This window comes from Necator americanus, chromosome II (assembly GCF_031761385.1).
Source record: "Necator americanus strain Aroian chromosome II, whole genome shotgun sequence".
Taxonomy (NCBI): domain Eukaryota; kingdom Metazoa; phylum Nematoda; class Chromadorea; order Rhabditida; family Ancylostomatidae; genus Necator; species Necator americanus.
This window is the reverse complement of record NC_087372.1, coordinates 12,898,981-12,916,324: the sequence shown is the minus strand read 5'-3', so window position 1 is coordinate 12,916,324 and position 17,344 is coordinate 12,898,981. Positions and strand designations below refer to the sequence as shown.

Sequence of the window (17,344 nt, the reverse complement as noted above, 5' to 3'; positions counted from 1 at the left end):
TGATCGCTGTATTGACGATGGGTTACAGTCGTTTCTCTGACCTAAAGCCTTCAACAGCTAATTTTCCCGTTTATAGCAATGTTCTTTGTGTATTCCAAGAATAGAATGTTTAGTTACGACTATTATATCCGTTTCCTTTCAGCGCAACTTTTCGCTTCCACTTGAAACGTACCTATCTCTTCGATACTCCGCTACATTGCTCTTCTAGTCGGAAAAGATTTACTTCACTGGTTTTTTTTTCAGTATCACAAGAATAAAATGTTAGTCTATTAGCTCAGAGTAAGAACATGGAGCGGAAACGATTAAGTTCGACTCCATTTAACCTCTTTAAGGCCATAAGTTGAGGTTTTTTCCACTATCCATATCCTTTTAAATAGTGATGGCTTCACAAGTCACAAGTAATATTGCATCTGCTTTGACTGTACTCATAAAATTCCCATAAAAATTGCTGTATGTATCAAACCATTTTTCGTACAAAATATACATAGCATATAAAAAGAGAACAAAATAGAATAAACTTGACTTTCGCCACTGAAAACATTGATACAAACAACATAAAAACAGCCTACAGTCCTCGCACTGCCATCGGCGTCGTCGTGATCTTTTATCTAAGAGGTCGTTTCTATTATACACAATTTATTTCGCTACAAGAAACTACATGGGCGGGTGTAGTGTAGCGGTTAGAGGTTCCGCTTCCTGCACGATCGATCGGAGGTGTTCACCAACCCTTTCATCCCTCCGGGGTCGATAAATTGGTACCAGACTTGTCTGGGAGGATAAAAACACTGAGTTGACACATCGGGCAGCCACCGCAGGTCATTGTGTAGGCCAGTTACACGTTCGTAACCCTCAAACGATTCCGGATTGAAGTGAACGTGGTGGCGCATCCCAAGCGGAGTGATTAACGCCAGAAACTTTGTCCTTTTAAGAACAAGAAACTACGACGTTTCTTTATAGGGAACCGAGGGAGTCACTGTTGAGGTTAAAGGTTTCCTTGGTACGAAAGCCTGAATTTTTTCAGCACACCAAACGTTTGGAATTACTTGATACTTTTGAAGTTGCCAAGTGGCTTCTTCTCGTTTTTTTTCATTTTCTCAAATTCATCTCCATTCTCCATAGCTACAAGTGTAGTAAATTGTCGGGGACGAATCCGGTTGTGACGCGTCTCCTTCTACTATGGTCGAGTCGAAACGACATGAAGCTCAATGCACTTGCGTAAACGGCTGTGGTCGAAGCGGTTAAGATCGAGGAAGGACCTTTGCTGGTACCACTGACCACTGTAACTCGCGATATTCCTAACCCGATCCTAACCGCTACGCTCCACAGCTTCAAGCGCAGCCGCTTACTCAACTCCAACGAGCTTCCTGACGTTTTGACCCGACTTTACGTATGCTCCCAAAGTCTATGTAAGGGACCGCTAATATGTCTCAGACATAAAAGTCGCTTTCGAAGTCCGCTCTCATTATCTGTGCCCCCCCCCCCCCCGAAAGAAGAAAGAAGGGCTTCGAAGTGTAACATATCGTTGTAATAATACGGAACTTAAGTTGCTTAGGAAAATGTTGCAGTTGTCTTGTACAGAAAGTTGGAGTGAACCGTAGCTTACTTAGTTAACTCGAAGGATAAGGGATAAGATGTCCGCGTTAGTTTGACGCATCCGCTTAGGATGCGTCAAGAGTTCAGTTCAATTCAGAATCGTTTGAGGTTTACGAACGCATGTCTAGCCTATGAAATGACTTGGGCTCGCTGGTGTATCAGTCACGTGTTTTATTCTCCATGGGAAGTCTGGTACCAATTTATCAACTCCGGAGGTTTGCAAGGCTTGGTGAGCACTAGGGCGGATTCGAACCTCCGATCGATCGTGAGGGAACCTCTTACGAAATGCGCTACATTAGAACCGTAATTAATTAGCATACTAATTAATACCTATTATTACTCTTGTTTTTATTATTACCTACTATAAACTACTTAGTATTTCAAAGGAAAACATATTACAAACAGCTTCATGTAAACTGCTTTTACATTAATTATTATTATTCGGATAATTTCGAGATAGTCGAAAAGGCATTATGATGAGTAATTTTCACGAACGGAAAGAAAGAACAGAACGTCACCGCCTCACTACTAACTCTTGATTCTCGGAGAAATCTGCACCATACACTGAGACGAAACGCTGTTACTACTATTCATTATTTGTTTATTAATGTTATTTGTATTATTTGGAAGTTTCATACCATTAACTTCTCTTTTGTATCCACTCCAGTTTTGTTAAGTTACATTTGACCACCCTCCCTTATTCTGTTTGAAAGGTTTCCACTGCTTGTGATTGGATCAAAATGAAGCTAGATGTTGTCAGCATTGCAGGAGTTACAGGATGCTACAACGGTCACGCTTCCCGCCTCGATTGAAATGCATAAGGTCCGAGAGCCGTGTGATTCTAACTTGTAACGGTAAAGTAGGGTCAAAACCACATAAACCTCGGTCCACCAGCGTAAGCTGTAGCTGCAGCGCGGTGTGGTGAAGTTAGCGGCTGGGATCGAGGTGAGACTATCGCGAAGTGCAGCGATGAGTGGTACTAGCAAGGGCACCTCCTCGATCCAGCCGCGTACCCAACTGCACTGAGCCGCAGGTGGTTCTGATCCGACACTATCATCTTCTATGTGGTGCATAACTTCGTAAGTAGTACTTACAGGACAACTCACTTTCTTCACTAGGTGTTCTTATATTGCTTTTGATTTTTTGGTTGTGGTTTTAGTAAATGAATAGGATTTGCTAGTTTCTACACATCTAACAACTGTCGCCCGCAGAGTCAGATCTTTCTTTTTTTTCATGATTTGACATGAACATCTGAAAATCACATAAATAATTTATTTAGCATTTTTAAAGCTGAGATCATGGCGACTGAAAAATAACAAATTGTACACTGAGGTTCTTCCAAAAGCACATTCTAACACAAATACAAAGACGCAACTCTTAAGAAAGTCTTCTTAGTCTTTGATTTCTCATCATTACCTAGAAATCAACATGTAGTCGTCGGCTGTATACAAAAACGGCAGCTGAGCGTTCGGGGTCAAATAATGAGAAGAAAAGTGAAGAAGATGGAGATACACAATACTACGGAACAGTTACGGTAACGAAAGCAATGCGAATGGCTCTTGGAAAAGGAAATAGACGATGTGCGGACAGCGGTAAGGAAAGGTAGACGATGATGAAAGTGTTCGAGGAACTGGGCACAAGGCAGTGTTCGGATATATCACAACAACGTCCTCTTGAACATGCGCCTGATTCAGGGGACATTCGCAAATTTGGTCAGCGAGAGTTTCGGGAAAAGTCGAGTACGTCCGCAATGATTCGCACTCGTCTGGAAATGTTCAGCGAATAAACGACTAGAGATTCCTAGGCAAACTAGACGTCAGTGATGGTTGGCGCTCGTGAGAAGACAAGCGGTCCTGTCTCCGGAAGCGGCATCGGCGGCGGCAATGACACCACTGACGACGGCGGAAAACCATCCTGAAGCAGAATTTGGGGATTAGTTCCAAGAAACGTGGTCTTAGCCAACGGTAAAAAAAACCTTGGAGCAACACGGTTTCCGAGGTGGAGGAGGTGGTTTTGTTTTCTTCAGTGTGCTCGTATCGTTCCGGTTCTCCATACGATTTAGAGTGCGATCAAGACGATCTATGTCTCGCTCAGCTTGCCTAAACAATTGATTCTGATTGTCGACGGAAATAGCAATAAATCAATGATCTGGTAAAGAGGTAAACCTATGTGGACGAAATGATTCGTAGTTTATAGACTGAGTACGCGAAGTTACTAATGGCATCAAATCCCAACCCCGAAAACAAATCGATAATTCCGAGTAATGCACAGAAATCATTCGATTGTTGTGCAGACATTCTTCGCAAAGAAATCTAGTTGTGAACTAAGCTATCTTCATTTTTCAGTAAATATTAGAGCTTCAAAACTTTTCTATTCCCATTCACTTCAAAAAAACAACTGTATAGTTCTTTTAAAATATCTATGTACGGAACTAACATAGAGGTTCGTTAAACGCCGCCCGTTCTGGGGAACTTCGAGAGTAGAGGAATATATGTAACTTGCAAGATATCACACAGGAGATACGGAATCCCCTTGAATCCAGAAATTAGATGGATTAGAAGTTATAGTGTAACTAGTTAACCATTTACCACAACTCTCTACACCTATACAGATGACTGACGGATGAAAAACATGTACATAGATAGGAATGAGCATGAGGAATGTTATGCTTGCATAGAATTTCTTTTCTTGTATCTCGTATTGGTGTAAAGAATTCAATTTAAAGAATTCCTGCATCAGGTAAGCTGATCCATCCAATGCTCATGATCTATGTAATTTCTGGAATTGTAGATCACTTCCATCGTTTTATTGTTAAAATAGCACAGTACGCCGTGACCTGTTTTTACTATAGAAGAAAACCGAACATCGAATGGCAGTGCTCTATCATTAAAACACAAAATATTGCAGATTACATTACAGTATTTTTTGTCCGAGTTTTTACAATTGTTTTACTTTGAGATTTTACGACAACATCGGCTAGTGATTAATTCAAGGCAGAGAAACTTCCAGAAAATCCTGAAAATGCTATGAATAGCGCTTGTTGAGAACTCGTGCTTACATCAAGCTATTCAAATTAATGCTTTCATTATAACCTCAATGGTGTCGTGCTTGGAATTCTATGAGCTTCGACTTTCTTGGGAATTTTTCGAGATCCTCAAAGTACTCTGGGCGGCAAAATGGAGAAATATCGATTGCTCCTATTTGCAATTTGGATTTTACCTTGCCGTAGCCCTCGTGAGAGTCGATTGAGGTCGTGTGTCGCCAAGTTCAGCTGCTGCTGCTACAAGTGGAGTTTTCACCGCACCAGAAGGTACTGGCATTTGCGAAGCTGAAAAAGAAAAATTTTTGTTGGACGCACAAATCTGTGTGTTCGTCACAAGAATCCCAAAAAAAAATTATGATGCTGGCAAATTAATCAAATTCCGCTGTCAAATTCGAGTGCAACATTTCCTACATTATAAATACAATATTAGAAAGTGCAGCGCTCACGAGTGTACCGTACCACATCCTGGCTAGACTATGCAACTCCAATGTCTGTGGTTTCTTTGTTTTCAATGTTTGTCTGTCTGTCAATGTTTTCAATGTCAATGTTCAAGCAATGTTTTCCCTAAAAGTGATTACTCGATTCAAAGTTACGTTAGGGGTAAACTCACACGCTAGAAATTCACTTTTTCAAATCTTAAGATAGAGAGTTTTGTCTGTTTTAAAAGTGATCGAAATTGATTGATTGAATTGTCAAGTCTATAATCTCATAGAATGCTCTACTTTATAACTTTTTTTTAAACCAAAATTCATTTAAGAAACCATCTTAGATAAGTTTTCTTTTCTTTTTGTTTATGAAGAAAACCAACCTTTGGAAACTAAAGAAACCAACCTCTATAAACATAAGGAACCATTAAATTTCAAGAAAACACTCCCTGTTCTAGTATCACAGGGTAAGAAATCGACCAACACCACGTGCAATGGAGTGCGTGGTCTTTCACAGCTTTCAGGATGAAATGATGTTGACCCATCGTTTTCGCTCATGTACACTTGGGGGCTTCACATTCATTGGAAATATCTGATTACCGTTAACAATCTCTTCAACAAAAGGATGATTTTAGAAAATCCCTACCTCTAGTCAGTGAAATGAGAAAATTCACAGTTTCGCATTACATCATCGGCTCATGGGGGTGTCGGAGAATCTTGTAGGCAAAGTAGAATTAGGCTCAGTGAACAGACGACAATTTTATCGATGAATATTCCACAAAGTCCACAAAATCTGCTAGTTAATGGGTTTCACGATAGGTTCTAACGATAAAAATTCATTACGGAGCCCTTCAAAGAAATGTATGCTGCTCATTGTCCACTTTGAGTCCACAGGGTTAGTAATCATTGACCTTTCGCTGACCCGAATAGGAAGAAAGCGGGAAAAGCAGAAGATAAGCAGAAGACAAAAGAAAAGATGACTTAATTGTTATGGTTGTTGTTATGATTTTTATTTGTTATTGTAATTAATTAATAATGGTTCCTCAATTCTGCTAGCGTCCGAAAAATGTTTGAACGGTTGCGGCTCTTAGTCACGATATATTTTCAATATCTCAATTCTCAATGCAGCATGTCAGAAAACAATTTTCTAACCACCATGACATTTTCAACCACCGTTTTTAATGTAATTTTCAGAAAAATCTGGACAGCACTTGAGAGTCTTTCTGAAAGTTGTGGTTTCGATGGTGTCTCCTTCTTTAAAACCGTAGAATTGCCGCAAACGGTGATATCGCTGCCAGAATCAACACCACACCGGAAAGTTGACCTCCGGCAAAGTTGGATATTTACTAGCTGTCATTTTTTTTTGTATTTATGATCAATCCAACTATATTGAGCCAATTTTGAGATAAATGAGTTCTCCTAGTCGTGACGCCGTCTCTCGGCATTAAATGAAATTTTTCCACGTGACAAGAAACAAGTAACATACTGCTTGGTGACTGTGCGTCCACAGTTGAGCAAATGCTTGGCGTCCTCATGGAGATGTTATCGGATACAATTGCTCTACAACGACACTTTGGACATGTTTGATCTTCGCGCTCCAGGAGGAATGTGTGAAGGCATCTGAAACACAACAAATGCACACTACATGACGTTATAATGCAATAAAACCACACCTTTCATGAAAGACATGTGAACACCTCAAGGCTTGTAAGCTCTCGTCCTTGATTCCGTACCTAAATGATCACCTAATAAACAAAAGACAGCGGATCGAAGGAAAGAAAGAAAAACTCGCCTTTGCCCGCAAAAATTACAGAAAAGCTCCATTTCCTGTGTGAGCTGACTGGCCGCCCTCCGCGCGACTTCCTCGCTGTCCTCATCGTTCAGTTGTGAGTAGAGTTCGGCAAGGCGAGAATGGCATTTAAACATTACATGCTGGAATTATGAGCAATACCTATCGTGTGTTCTGCATTGTTTTCCTTGTAATTAGTTTTTGTTTATTTTTATTTCTATTATTTCACATTTTCCTACTTGTGGTTATTCCTTTTGTTATTATTTGTAATTATTTTCACCTTGCATCCCAGTGATCTCGCGATATCTAAGCATTTCTTGTTCAGTTGAATCGCCTGACATTCGCATTGCCCAGTGTAGTGTGAACGACTTTCGGATGCACTTTTAGCCATACTGGCCAGTACCAGGACCTCACCCATACGATCTTGTGATGCCCGAAGCACTCGATACGCTTCCTCGTATCGAGCCCAAGACTTCTGCAAGAAAAGGGAACTGGAACGACCTCACCTATTTATAGTTTTCAAAAGTGTGGATGATAACGGAAGATACTAAGGACTTCGTTGATGACTTCTCCTTCACAATCACAAATACAAAAACTCACTGTTAACGTCTCTTTTGCTTCCGATTCTCCTAATTCACGGTAAATATCAGCCAAGCTGCACATACATCTAGCATGGAGCGCCCGATTACCCGTCTCTGACGCGAGTTGCAACGCTTCCTGAGAAAAAAATGACGGATTGGGTTTCCGAACAAATACTTACTTATTTACAGGTAACATGCCACTAAATTGACATTTTACATGAAAAAGTACGGTTAGAAGAGTGAATCGCGAGTTGAACGCGAGCACGGCAAATTTCGCCTAAAAAACGGAGTGAAAAACGGCACTGGGAAACGACAATCCCCACGAGGCACCTAGCAATGTGTAACATCTGCTAGCGCAGGACTCACGACAAGGCGCGTCGCGTACGCCTACGCTTGCAGATGTGGACGTCACCAGGTGCTTCGTAGGATATTTCAATCGCCAGCGTCGTTTCTCAAGCCATTCTTCGGTACAATTAGGGGGAAATGGAAGAGATGAAGGGATCTCGACATCGTAAGTTTTGGGATGTGATGCCTTCAAGAACTAAAGAAGCGAGAACACGTAAAAGACCGTTATTTCTGTGGCAAAACTTCATTGCAGTGGATTCCGATCTAGAGAACGAACAAAACTGTGAATTATTCATGAAGCTGGTGTTTTTATACTTGTTCATCGTCAGTATATATTCGTACTCGTATTTCATTACTTTCATCTTGAAAGGAGCAATTCACTTACATCACAAGCTTCTTTTGCCTCCACCAATGATCCACGCATCCGTAAAGCCACTGAGAGATGGTAAAGAATTGTGCACCTGAATGTTTAATCTAGATCACAACAATTTCTCGATCTCGTGGAGCACAATGGATTCATCTATGATGCCCTTGCCTTATTCGATTTATCAAAATAGCTTATTCTGGTTTACGCCGTCGCTTTAGTACAGTAGCGGTCCGGATCATAATAGGTGAATTATGGATCTTGTTAAACTCCTATGGAGGTGAAGATATATGTGTGGCTAACCAAAAAAACACTCTGCTCTATAAACGTGAGATAAAATGAATTCTAGCTACCTCGTCTTACCGTAACACAGCTGTTTCGACGTCAATTATAAGGTGTACTTTGTGGAAAGTAAAACGCCCGTGTGAAATCAATGCATTTGAAAACAAATAAACACGCACCTGTACTTTGCGTGGACGTCGTCAACCGTTACAGACTGGATGATGGCTAAGGCATTCCGCAAAAATATCAACGCTTTCGACAGATCCCTAAAAAATCTCGTTGTAAGTATTAGTAGAAAAACTAGTGTTTTCTGAGAAAGCAAAGAAAGCTTGAACGAGATACCTCAACAAAGTGAATAACGAGCCAAGTCCAACGCAAATCTGCAGTTCCAGCAGTTTGTCGCCGGTCTCATTAGCGACGTTCATCGCCTGCTCAAATGCTTCGAGACAGTTCTGGAACTGACTGAAGCCTAAATGGGCGCATGCGATCGCTGGAAAGAGATCGTTTCAGCAACGGTTTGATAACGTTCATTTTTTGCACCCAGATCACCTAAATGAGCATATCCCGGTGTCCTCGGATCCATGCTCGGATGCTGAAGACTTGCTTTGCCATAGCTTAACGCCTGAAACGACAGTGTTAAATGAGGAGCACGATAACTTTTACACCTTCCGAAACGGAGACAATGTGTCACCTATCGATATATCGATCGATATCAATAGGTGACACATTGTCTACATATGGATATTGTTCGTGCAACAAGTGGTTTATAATTTTTGGGTAGAATGTGGACTTTCAATTTAGCAAATTCTAGCAAATGCTTGCATTTAAATGTCATATCTGCAAGATTTTGTTGTATCTAAGGACATCAAATTCAGCAAACGGTCATCCAGAAATTGGCGAAAGAATGTTCAATAGAAATGAGAACATGGAATTAGTCAATGGATTCTTCAGGATCAACTAAAGCTGAACAGATACGGATGAACCTCTTTGAGCAAAACAAACGCAAACCTTGCTGAAGTCGGCGAGCCGCTCGTAAGCCTTGGCTAAATTCAGGAACGCCTCACTCTTCATATATTCGTCGTGACGCTCGTTGGCGAGTTCCATCTGCTGCAATGCGTAGTGAAGCATCGCCTCGAACTCGCCACTGTCGCAAAACGCCTGCGCAAGGTAACCGAGCGTGATGAAGCGGTCTTCGGCGTTTCTGAAAGGTATTCAGAAACGTTACTGGAGTTGGCATCCAGTCTGGTCTCGAAGGCCGAATTGAGGACAAAGGTTGTATCTCAGTAATATTCCACTACGGACAAGTGTCCCCTGTGTTTGGATTTGACGGTAAAGAAACGCCAAACGAATGATGAATTCTTTTTTTTTGTTGTTTTTTTGTCTGGGGTGATCCTTTACATTTGCATGTGTCACTCGATATTGACTTATTTAGAAGGAAGAGTGTAGGATTCAATGTTCTGTTCCAGCGACAAATTTCTGCGCTTGAGAACAAGAAAAAGCGATTTAGAAAACAAAAACATGTAAAGTAATAATATAATGCGTTTCCTAGGGAAACAATCTAAAAGGCACATTATAGCAAATATACATAGTTCCCAAAACGTCATCTGGATATAACTATCCTTAAATAGTTGCTAATAGTTAAATAGAAAAATGTTATGAGAGGCAGAAAAAAACCTCTATTTTTTCTACTTCTCAAACTTTTGTCCCATAAAGTTCTTCCTATCCATCAGTAACAATCAGGAAATTGTTGCAAAATAAATGAATTTCAATCTCCGAACAATGTTTTGCGACATTTCTTTGAACCTCAAAGATATTGCTACAGAAAGTGATTTAGAGAAAACAGAAAAGAACATCTCAATATCAGGGTCCGTCTTTTATGCGAAGAGATATTTTCATTCCCACGGCACAACCTAGATTCGATTCGTCCGAACAAATACTTTCTCCGGACGCTTTGCTAAGCTATAGCCGCCAATCAATGTTAACTGATTTGAGAATTTTGCCTTATGAGGACTTTTCACACAATGAATTCCCTACGAAATAGGAGAATTTGGTTTCTGACGGAAGACGGAAGTGAGAGAATGCACTCATGAAAATGTCAAAATATTAAAATTGATGCTCAGAACTGACGTCAACCGATGCAGGGCTTGCCTCCATTTGTGAATCGCCTGCGCATGGTGTCGTTGGTGATATAGTCGAACGCCCGCCTGAAATATAAAGTATCTTGAGAGTAGTCCGGGAAGAATTCGAGAGAGAGAAGTTGGTCATAATAGTTGATACTAGTATATCGTTGAAGATTGATACTTAATTCTGTTAGTAGTTTACCTGAACGAGGTTACAAATTTGTTTTTCTTTCGGAGCAATTTCGTGAACTACGTATATGTACTACACTACGGAAAACACTCGGAGTATCCACATAAAGGATCTGGGGTTAGTCACTCCGCTTGGGATGCGCCACCACGTTCACTTCAATTCAGAATCGTTTGAGGTTTTACGAATGTGTATCTGGCCTATACAATGGGTTGCGGTGGCTAGCCGATGTGTCAAGTCAGTGTTTTTATCCTTCCAGACAAGTCTGGTGCCAATCTGTCGACTCCGAAGGGATGAAAGGCTTGGTGAGCACTAGGGCGGATTCGAACCTCCGATAGATCGCGCAGGAAGTGGAACCTCTAACCGCTACACTACATCCGCCCATGTATGTTAAAATTATATAAAAATCTACTGCAATCAACGAAACGAATGCGCTACACCTGCCCCTACTATCCACATCGTCTTTTTAATCCGGTCCCGGTGTACGGTACTTGAACAAACAACTTATGCTTGAAGCCGCCTACTTTTTTAACGTTTATCAATTTTTCCAATCATCCTAGTCATGATATACTCTTAGGGCATTATCTCTTGAAGCCAGTGTAATACGGAATTGAGGTAGTGTGGATAGCAGATAGAAGATATAGAGTTCAGGATAAGAGCGCGTGTTCCGCTCAGTTCCTGCTAATCGTCCTGAACGGTTCACGGTTCGCTCAGCACTTTATTTAGTTGTTTCACTTCAACAGCAAGGAGATCTCAATGATCTTCGACCGCTCGCTCGTGAATGCGGCGCCTGCACAAGTGTGGAGCACTTCACGTAGGGTCAAACGCCGTTTCCCAGGTGGTTTTTTAGAGGGACTGGAGGGAATTCAGAGGAGCCTCGTTTTTACTCGTAATCTACGCCTCAAACTCTATATATCCCAACTCTGTTTTCACACCACGTCTATTTTTTGATATGCTCTTTAAATTTATCTTAAATTATCTCAATTTCTTTAAAGAAGAAATTGAGAGGAATAGGCAATGAATAGACGCCGTACCGAATGATGCTTACATTCTTTCGCCTTCGCATCCTATAACGTAAAAAAAGAATTTTGTTAGTGCTTTAATACCTGCATGTTGTGCTTGGCGGCTCTCTGTCCCATGGATATCGGTCTGCAGTATGGTATGGTCCGCCTCCCAAATTCACCCATTGACCTAAAATTAATCTTCTATTTTTATGTTTAAAAATATAAGCAATATACATTACATTTTAGCAGTAATACACTAGTTGCCAAGAACGTACAAATGGTAATTTTCAGAATTTTGTTTTGCAAGTGCAAGTGAAGAGCTGTTCGCATCCATAGATTTTCTTTTACTGGCCTTATGACCTATGACTTAACCTATTACTTATTTCCTTGTTAATTGTTCCAGTAACCATAAATAGGCAGATGGGTGTCTTCACAAAAAATCTAAAGTTTCATTTGTTTAAAAGGAAATGTCTTGCGGTACGGACTCATAACTAATCAGTTGAAGCGAAATGAGTGTTTTTTTAATCACTACTCAAAAAAGTACTCATCAGCATGTCCTTCACATAGTTTAGGCTTCACTTCAGATTTCCTAAGTATCCTTTGCCTTTGATTATCCTTCAAGTATCCTTTGCCCTAAATTTTCCTTCAACTTTTTACGAAGTTATTTTTGCTATCGTGGTGAGTTGACGAGCAAAAGTTCTTAACCATTGAGCACAACCAAAGGGAACCCTTTCTCTTTCTCTCCGTTGTAACCCTTCATTGTCCATCGGTTAATCATTGTGATAACCGCTCTATCCATCATTTTAAAAAGAACGATCATGAGCGGGCGTGGCTCCAAAGAAAATGTTGCAGAGCAGCAATTCTGCCTTTTCTTCGAAAAAAAAACCCCACAAAAATTCCAACTTGGTTTTAAAATGGATTTAAATAAGTACCTTTAAGAGCTAGAAAGTGCATGATTGTCTGGTTTCATAACTTGTAAAAAAAACTCAGTAAATTTGCTCGAAACAAATTTTTTGGGCCTAACCTCATTAGCATCGAACACGCGAGGTAAAACTGCTGTCTGCTCTCCGAGTGAACGATTAGCGACCAACGTTAAAAAGAAGCGAGATGATGTGCTAATCAATTTTGAAAGTGAAGGGACATGTTGGATGGCGACTGAAGAAGTAACATCAGTTCCCTCAGAGGAAAAAGAGGATACGCAGCGCAGCAAACACTGCACTAAACCACAAGGAGAAAGTTGCATGAAATAAGCCTTAGTTGCGCTGGCGTGCATTATGTATCCCGTCGCCTTCCGCTATTGTCCTCGGCGGATACACTTTGTTTTTTATTCGGACACTTTCCTGATGTTTTATTCCGTCAATATGACCAAGTACGTCATACGACGTTGTCAGTAGGAAAAATTCCCCCCGGGGAGCTTAACTCGGCGATGAACTGTCAGTCTTCGTGAGAGACGTCTGGACGTATGTCACCAACCCATACACTCAACTTATCTAGCTGTGATCTGTGGTAGGTGTGGGCGCAGTTGGAGAGGAACACAGTGGGCACCGAACGAACGGTCAGCTCGATCAGCTCATTCTGTAAGTTGAAGAATCAGAAGATAAATCGAATAGGAACAAATTCGACGACGTAATTCTTCGAATAAAAAAGAAATGTTGATGAGAAAAGGATGAGGAAGATAAAGAAAGGAAATTTCTCCATTTCAATTTTGTTCAATGGCTTTTGAAGGACGAGCGGATATTTAATGTTCAAATTCTTGATGACGCAATGGAAGAAGTGAAATTCCATTGAAAAGATGAGGATAGAAATTAGATGATAAGAAAAATAGAGAAGCGTAAGGAAAACATTTGGAATTAAAAACGTCATTAAGAAACAGGATAGAAGCTAAAATTGAAAGCGTGGATAGTTTCATCTTAGTCTGGACGACCCACTTTAGATTAGCCGAAGCTGACCAGCCGAGACAAAACAAACCAAGAGAAAAAAATCAAAAGTCATATTCACCTTCAAGGCTCTGAAGAAGGCGATCCCGACGAAATATGAGCCACGAATAAAGGATTTTAACAAGCTCGTGTCCGGCTCAATTTAAGAAAGCAAACACTGAAGCGTCACCATGTCGAGGTTTAGCGAAAGTCGTACATGGACAATCAAAATTCTTCCCAGTGTTCTTTGTGACATATTTTAAGAGTTTATTTGAATTATGTACATCAGTAATTGCCAGGTTTTAGCAACTTCCATTGAGGTAGAGGTCAGAAAGAAAATTTCGTGAAATACAGTAAGTTTTCATATGATTTTAACATCTCTAATCCAATACATAATCTCTGTGAATTGACATTTTAAAGTGAACTCTGTAAATTTTTGGTTACAAAAAATATTGCCGTAGTCGCTTGTGATAAAAACCAATACATTTTTGAGAAATGTTGCTACATAACTCCAACAAAATCCTAGGAACTTAAAACAATCTAGGCAAAAACAACAGAAACTTCTAGAATGCACAAAATTCACATCAGCAAATCAGCAATCAAGATTAATTTCGCTTTGTTCGTGATCTTCTCAACCCACGTTATGGATCCAGAAACGATTGCGATTTCCAGCGAATTCAGAACCATAAAAGTTTCACCATCCAAGTTTCGAAGCTGTTCGAAACTAATGTTGATGAGGACGGCAGCAACAGCCGGAGCAGTGAAGAAAAAACTTTCGCCTTAATTACTCAGCAAATTCAATGACGACTGCGCATAGGTTCCCCATGCATTGATTTTCACTCCAGAAAAACCTTGAATGTCGCTCTCAGAAGCGGGGAAAGGAATAAAAATAGCGTAATCCACTGCGCTATAGTCTACCGTATTCCATGACCACCAGAGTTGTTCGGAATAGGAGTGTATAGACGAGTTTTTCCTTCCTCCGTTCTAGCGCTGTTGTTGCCATTATTATTATTATTACTATTAATGTTATTAATTTTATTATTCTTGTTATTGTTAGTATTAGATTGTCTGTAAAGTAGACTAAATTAGTTACTTTCACTGAAAAATCGTATTGACATTTCCTTCAGCTTTTTTCAGAGATGAGTCCCGGAGAAGTGCATATTTTTCAGCGAAAAGTCTTGAAAAAGTCAATGTTTTTCCAAATAAAAACATACTTCTCGAGTTTTCATTACAGTCCGAAGTACCGTTCCGAGGAAAGAGGACTTATCGTAGAGAACGAGCAAAAATCGAAGACAATTAGCGGATGAGCTCTGCCACTCAAAGTTTTTGGTTGAGCCTTTTTCGAAGCTTCTAATAGTCATTTTTGAACGATCTCGAAGACCAACCAAGGCGAAAATCAAGCACAGACGCAGAGGAAATAGAATAAGGATAAGCGGCCCTGGTGGGCGATTGACATGTAATAATGTGAGGGAAGGATATGACAACAAAACAGTAGAACCTTGCCAAATTTTTACGAATTTATAGTAGAGAACGAAAAGATGATCTTAGAAAAACAAAAGCTCTCAAGACGGGGAAATCACAAGCAAGTTATAATCACATATTCCTAACCTTTTCGAAAAAAACTTTATTAGCGAGTAAATCCAGGATTTAGGTACGCAGTGCGCGGTGTCAGTTCCTCAGTTGACGGGAAAGACTCGATCTACACAAGATCCTTCACAAATATTCATAGAAACCAATCCTAAGTGAGTCAAAGGCTGTAAACTGCAAGAATTTCTTCGCTCATTCACCATCTAAGTATACCACCTATTCGGAAAAATCTTTAAAAATAAAAATAAAAAAAGGAAGAAAAAAAAGCGATTTGATTGATTGATTTGATTGGAATTTGTCAACGGAGCCGACTTTAATTCTAAATTCAAAAGGTCCACTTAACTGCACCCTGCAAAAATGATTCGCAAAACAATGTTTTTATCCATCTAAGCAAGTCATTGGTATTAATTTATTGACCCCAAAGGGACGAAATGTCCAGTACCTCTCACTACTTCTCTACTCCCGCCGGAAATAATATCAAGAATAATTCGCAAAATAAATGGTGTAGTTTTCTATACTTTTTTATTTATCGAAATCAAAAAGAAGAAAAGTTAAACAAAATTTTAAATCTAAATAAATCTAATACGTATCCTCCTTTATTATCCACAATCGTCTTCATCTTTCCGGTAGACTTTCAATGCTCGTCTTTCGAAATTCGCTTGTCTGCGAAGAAAGATATTCCCCCAATACAGTAACAATTAGAAACAGCAATAGTAACACTAGTAACAATGTGATATAAGACGTCATAACAGTGTATTCCTTACATGCACACACCGCTAAGAAAAAGCTCTCTTGATTTTGGCCTTTAGCACGAGTAAACACAGCGTGACCTATCGATCCTCTAATCCAGATAGTTTTTGGTGAGAGGTGTCAGAAAAGTTGAACCCCCGCTCGTCCCCCTCCTCCCTTCCACCCTCCCTACAACCATCTCCTCCCACCCTAACGGTAACATTAATTAGAAGATTAGGATACATGGATTGAACAGTTGAAAGGGATAAAGACTTTAAGTACGCCCAGAAAAATGGATAATCCTTTTTCCAACGAGGGGCCAGAAAAAAAGCCAAAAGGAGGTAACACTTTTCGTTTGGGAAATTCTTATTGTTCGATTATTCGAATCATTTTCGGAATGGCTCTAAGCCAACGATACTGGCTACAGATACATAGAAGTGGTAGCCTGACGAGAATGTAAATATCAGGAAGAGACCGGGATCACGAGGATCCACCATGCAGCACGAGGAAGTTCCCACAAAAAGATACGATCCTTCCATAAAGAGGATGTACACAGATTTTCGTAAAATCCTCTAAAGGACGATGCACAGTCACCGTACGCACGTGAAAAACACTGGAGAAGTCATGTTCACCCGCATGCTTTAGTTCACGTCTTCCACTTGTCCTCAAAAATTTCAACAACAGTTGCAGTGGTTCTCAAATGGAACGACTTATGTCGGCAAAAAATTTGAGGATCTCAAGAAGTCAAGCCCTCTTGTTGTCCGCCCTCGGCGTGCATGCACTTTGCATATGAAGAGTTGTTATGTGGTTTTTTCTTTGTAGGAAGAGCGAAACAACCTCATTTTTTCAATCAGCAGAAGAAGAACTGGCGAAGAGGCATCGCGAAAAAAAAAGAATTTGCAGAAGAAAATGCCTCGAAGACGAGGGATTCGAAAAATAGCCAAATTTAAAATCATGTGACCTGCTAAAGTCCACTTGTTCTCGTGTAGTCACTTATTAGAAAGCGAACTTACAGGAATTAGAATGAAAAAGAAAATCCCCGAAAGAAATAATTGAAGTTGGGTAAGTAGTAAAGTTTAGGTTCGTTGCAGCTGAATATATCTCCATATCGCTTTTCCGCAATGCTAATTTCCTGTTCATCTCCTTTCGCCGCATATTCCCTTCTAGAATTACGGTTTTTTGAAGAGATCACGCATATCCAGAACATATCTGAGCAACTAAAAATTCGTGCAACTCGAGTATGTCAACCGACATTTAAAAAAAAAGTCTGCAAAAGAAGGGTTGTCATACGTAGATCAAAGTTTTCTTTTTTTCAATCGCCAGAGATTTGCAGATGTCATCGAGCTGGACGATTCTCATCGAATATGGGATTCTACTCT

General features: G+C 40.1%; 1 protein-coding gene across 2 annotated transcripts; it reads right to left on the bottom strand.

Moving 5' to 3' along the window:
• Positions 1 to 3,402: 3,402 nt before the first annotated feature.
• Positions 3,403 to 15,010, bottom strand: RB195_017678 (uncharacterized protein; the record flags this gene model as incomplete). Of its 2 annotated transcripts, XM_064184774.1 has the most annotated exons (17): positions 3,403 to 3,507; positions 3,569 to 3,692; positions 4,813 to 4,921; positions 6,548 to 6,681; positions 6,735 to 6,794; positions 6,854 to 6,993; positions 7,131 to 7,325; positions 7,451 to 7,567; positions 8,162 to 8,237; positions 8,602 to 8,688; positions 8,765 to 8,912; positions 8,972 to 9,044; positions 9,431 to 9,623; positions 10,550 to 10,626; positions 11,836 to 11,920; positions 13,220 to 13,308; positions 14,864 to 15,010. In XM_064184774.1, 17 exons carry the CDS (start codon positions 15,008 to 15,010, stop codon positions 3,403 to 3,405), a joined length of 1,959 nt encoding a protein of 652 aa, XP_064040654.1. The 2 variants fall into 2 exon arrangements, with proteins under 2 accessions (XP_064040654.1, XP_064040655.1); XM_064184773.1 differs by lacking the exons at positions 13,220 to 13,308; positions 14,864 to 15,010 and having other exon boundaries at positions 11,836 to 11,916.
• Between the last annotated feature and the right edge of the window lie 2,334 nt (positions 15,011 to 17,344).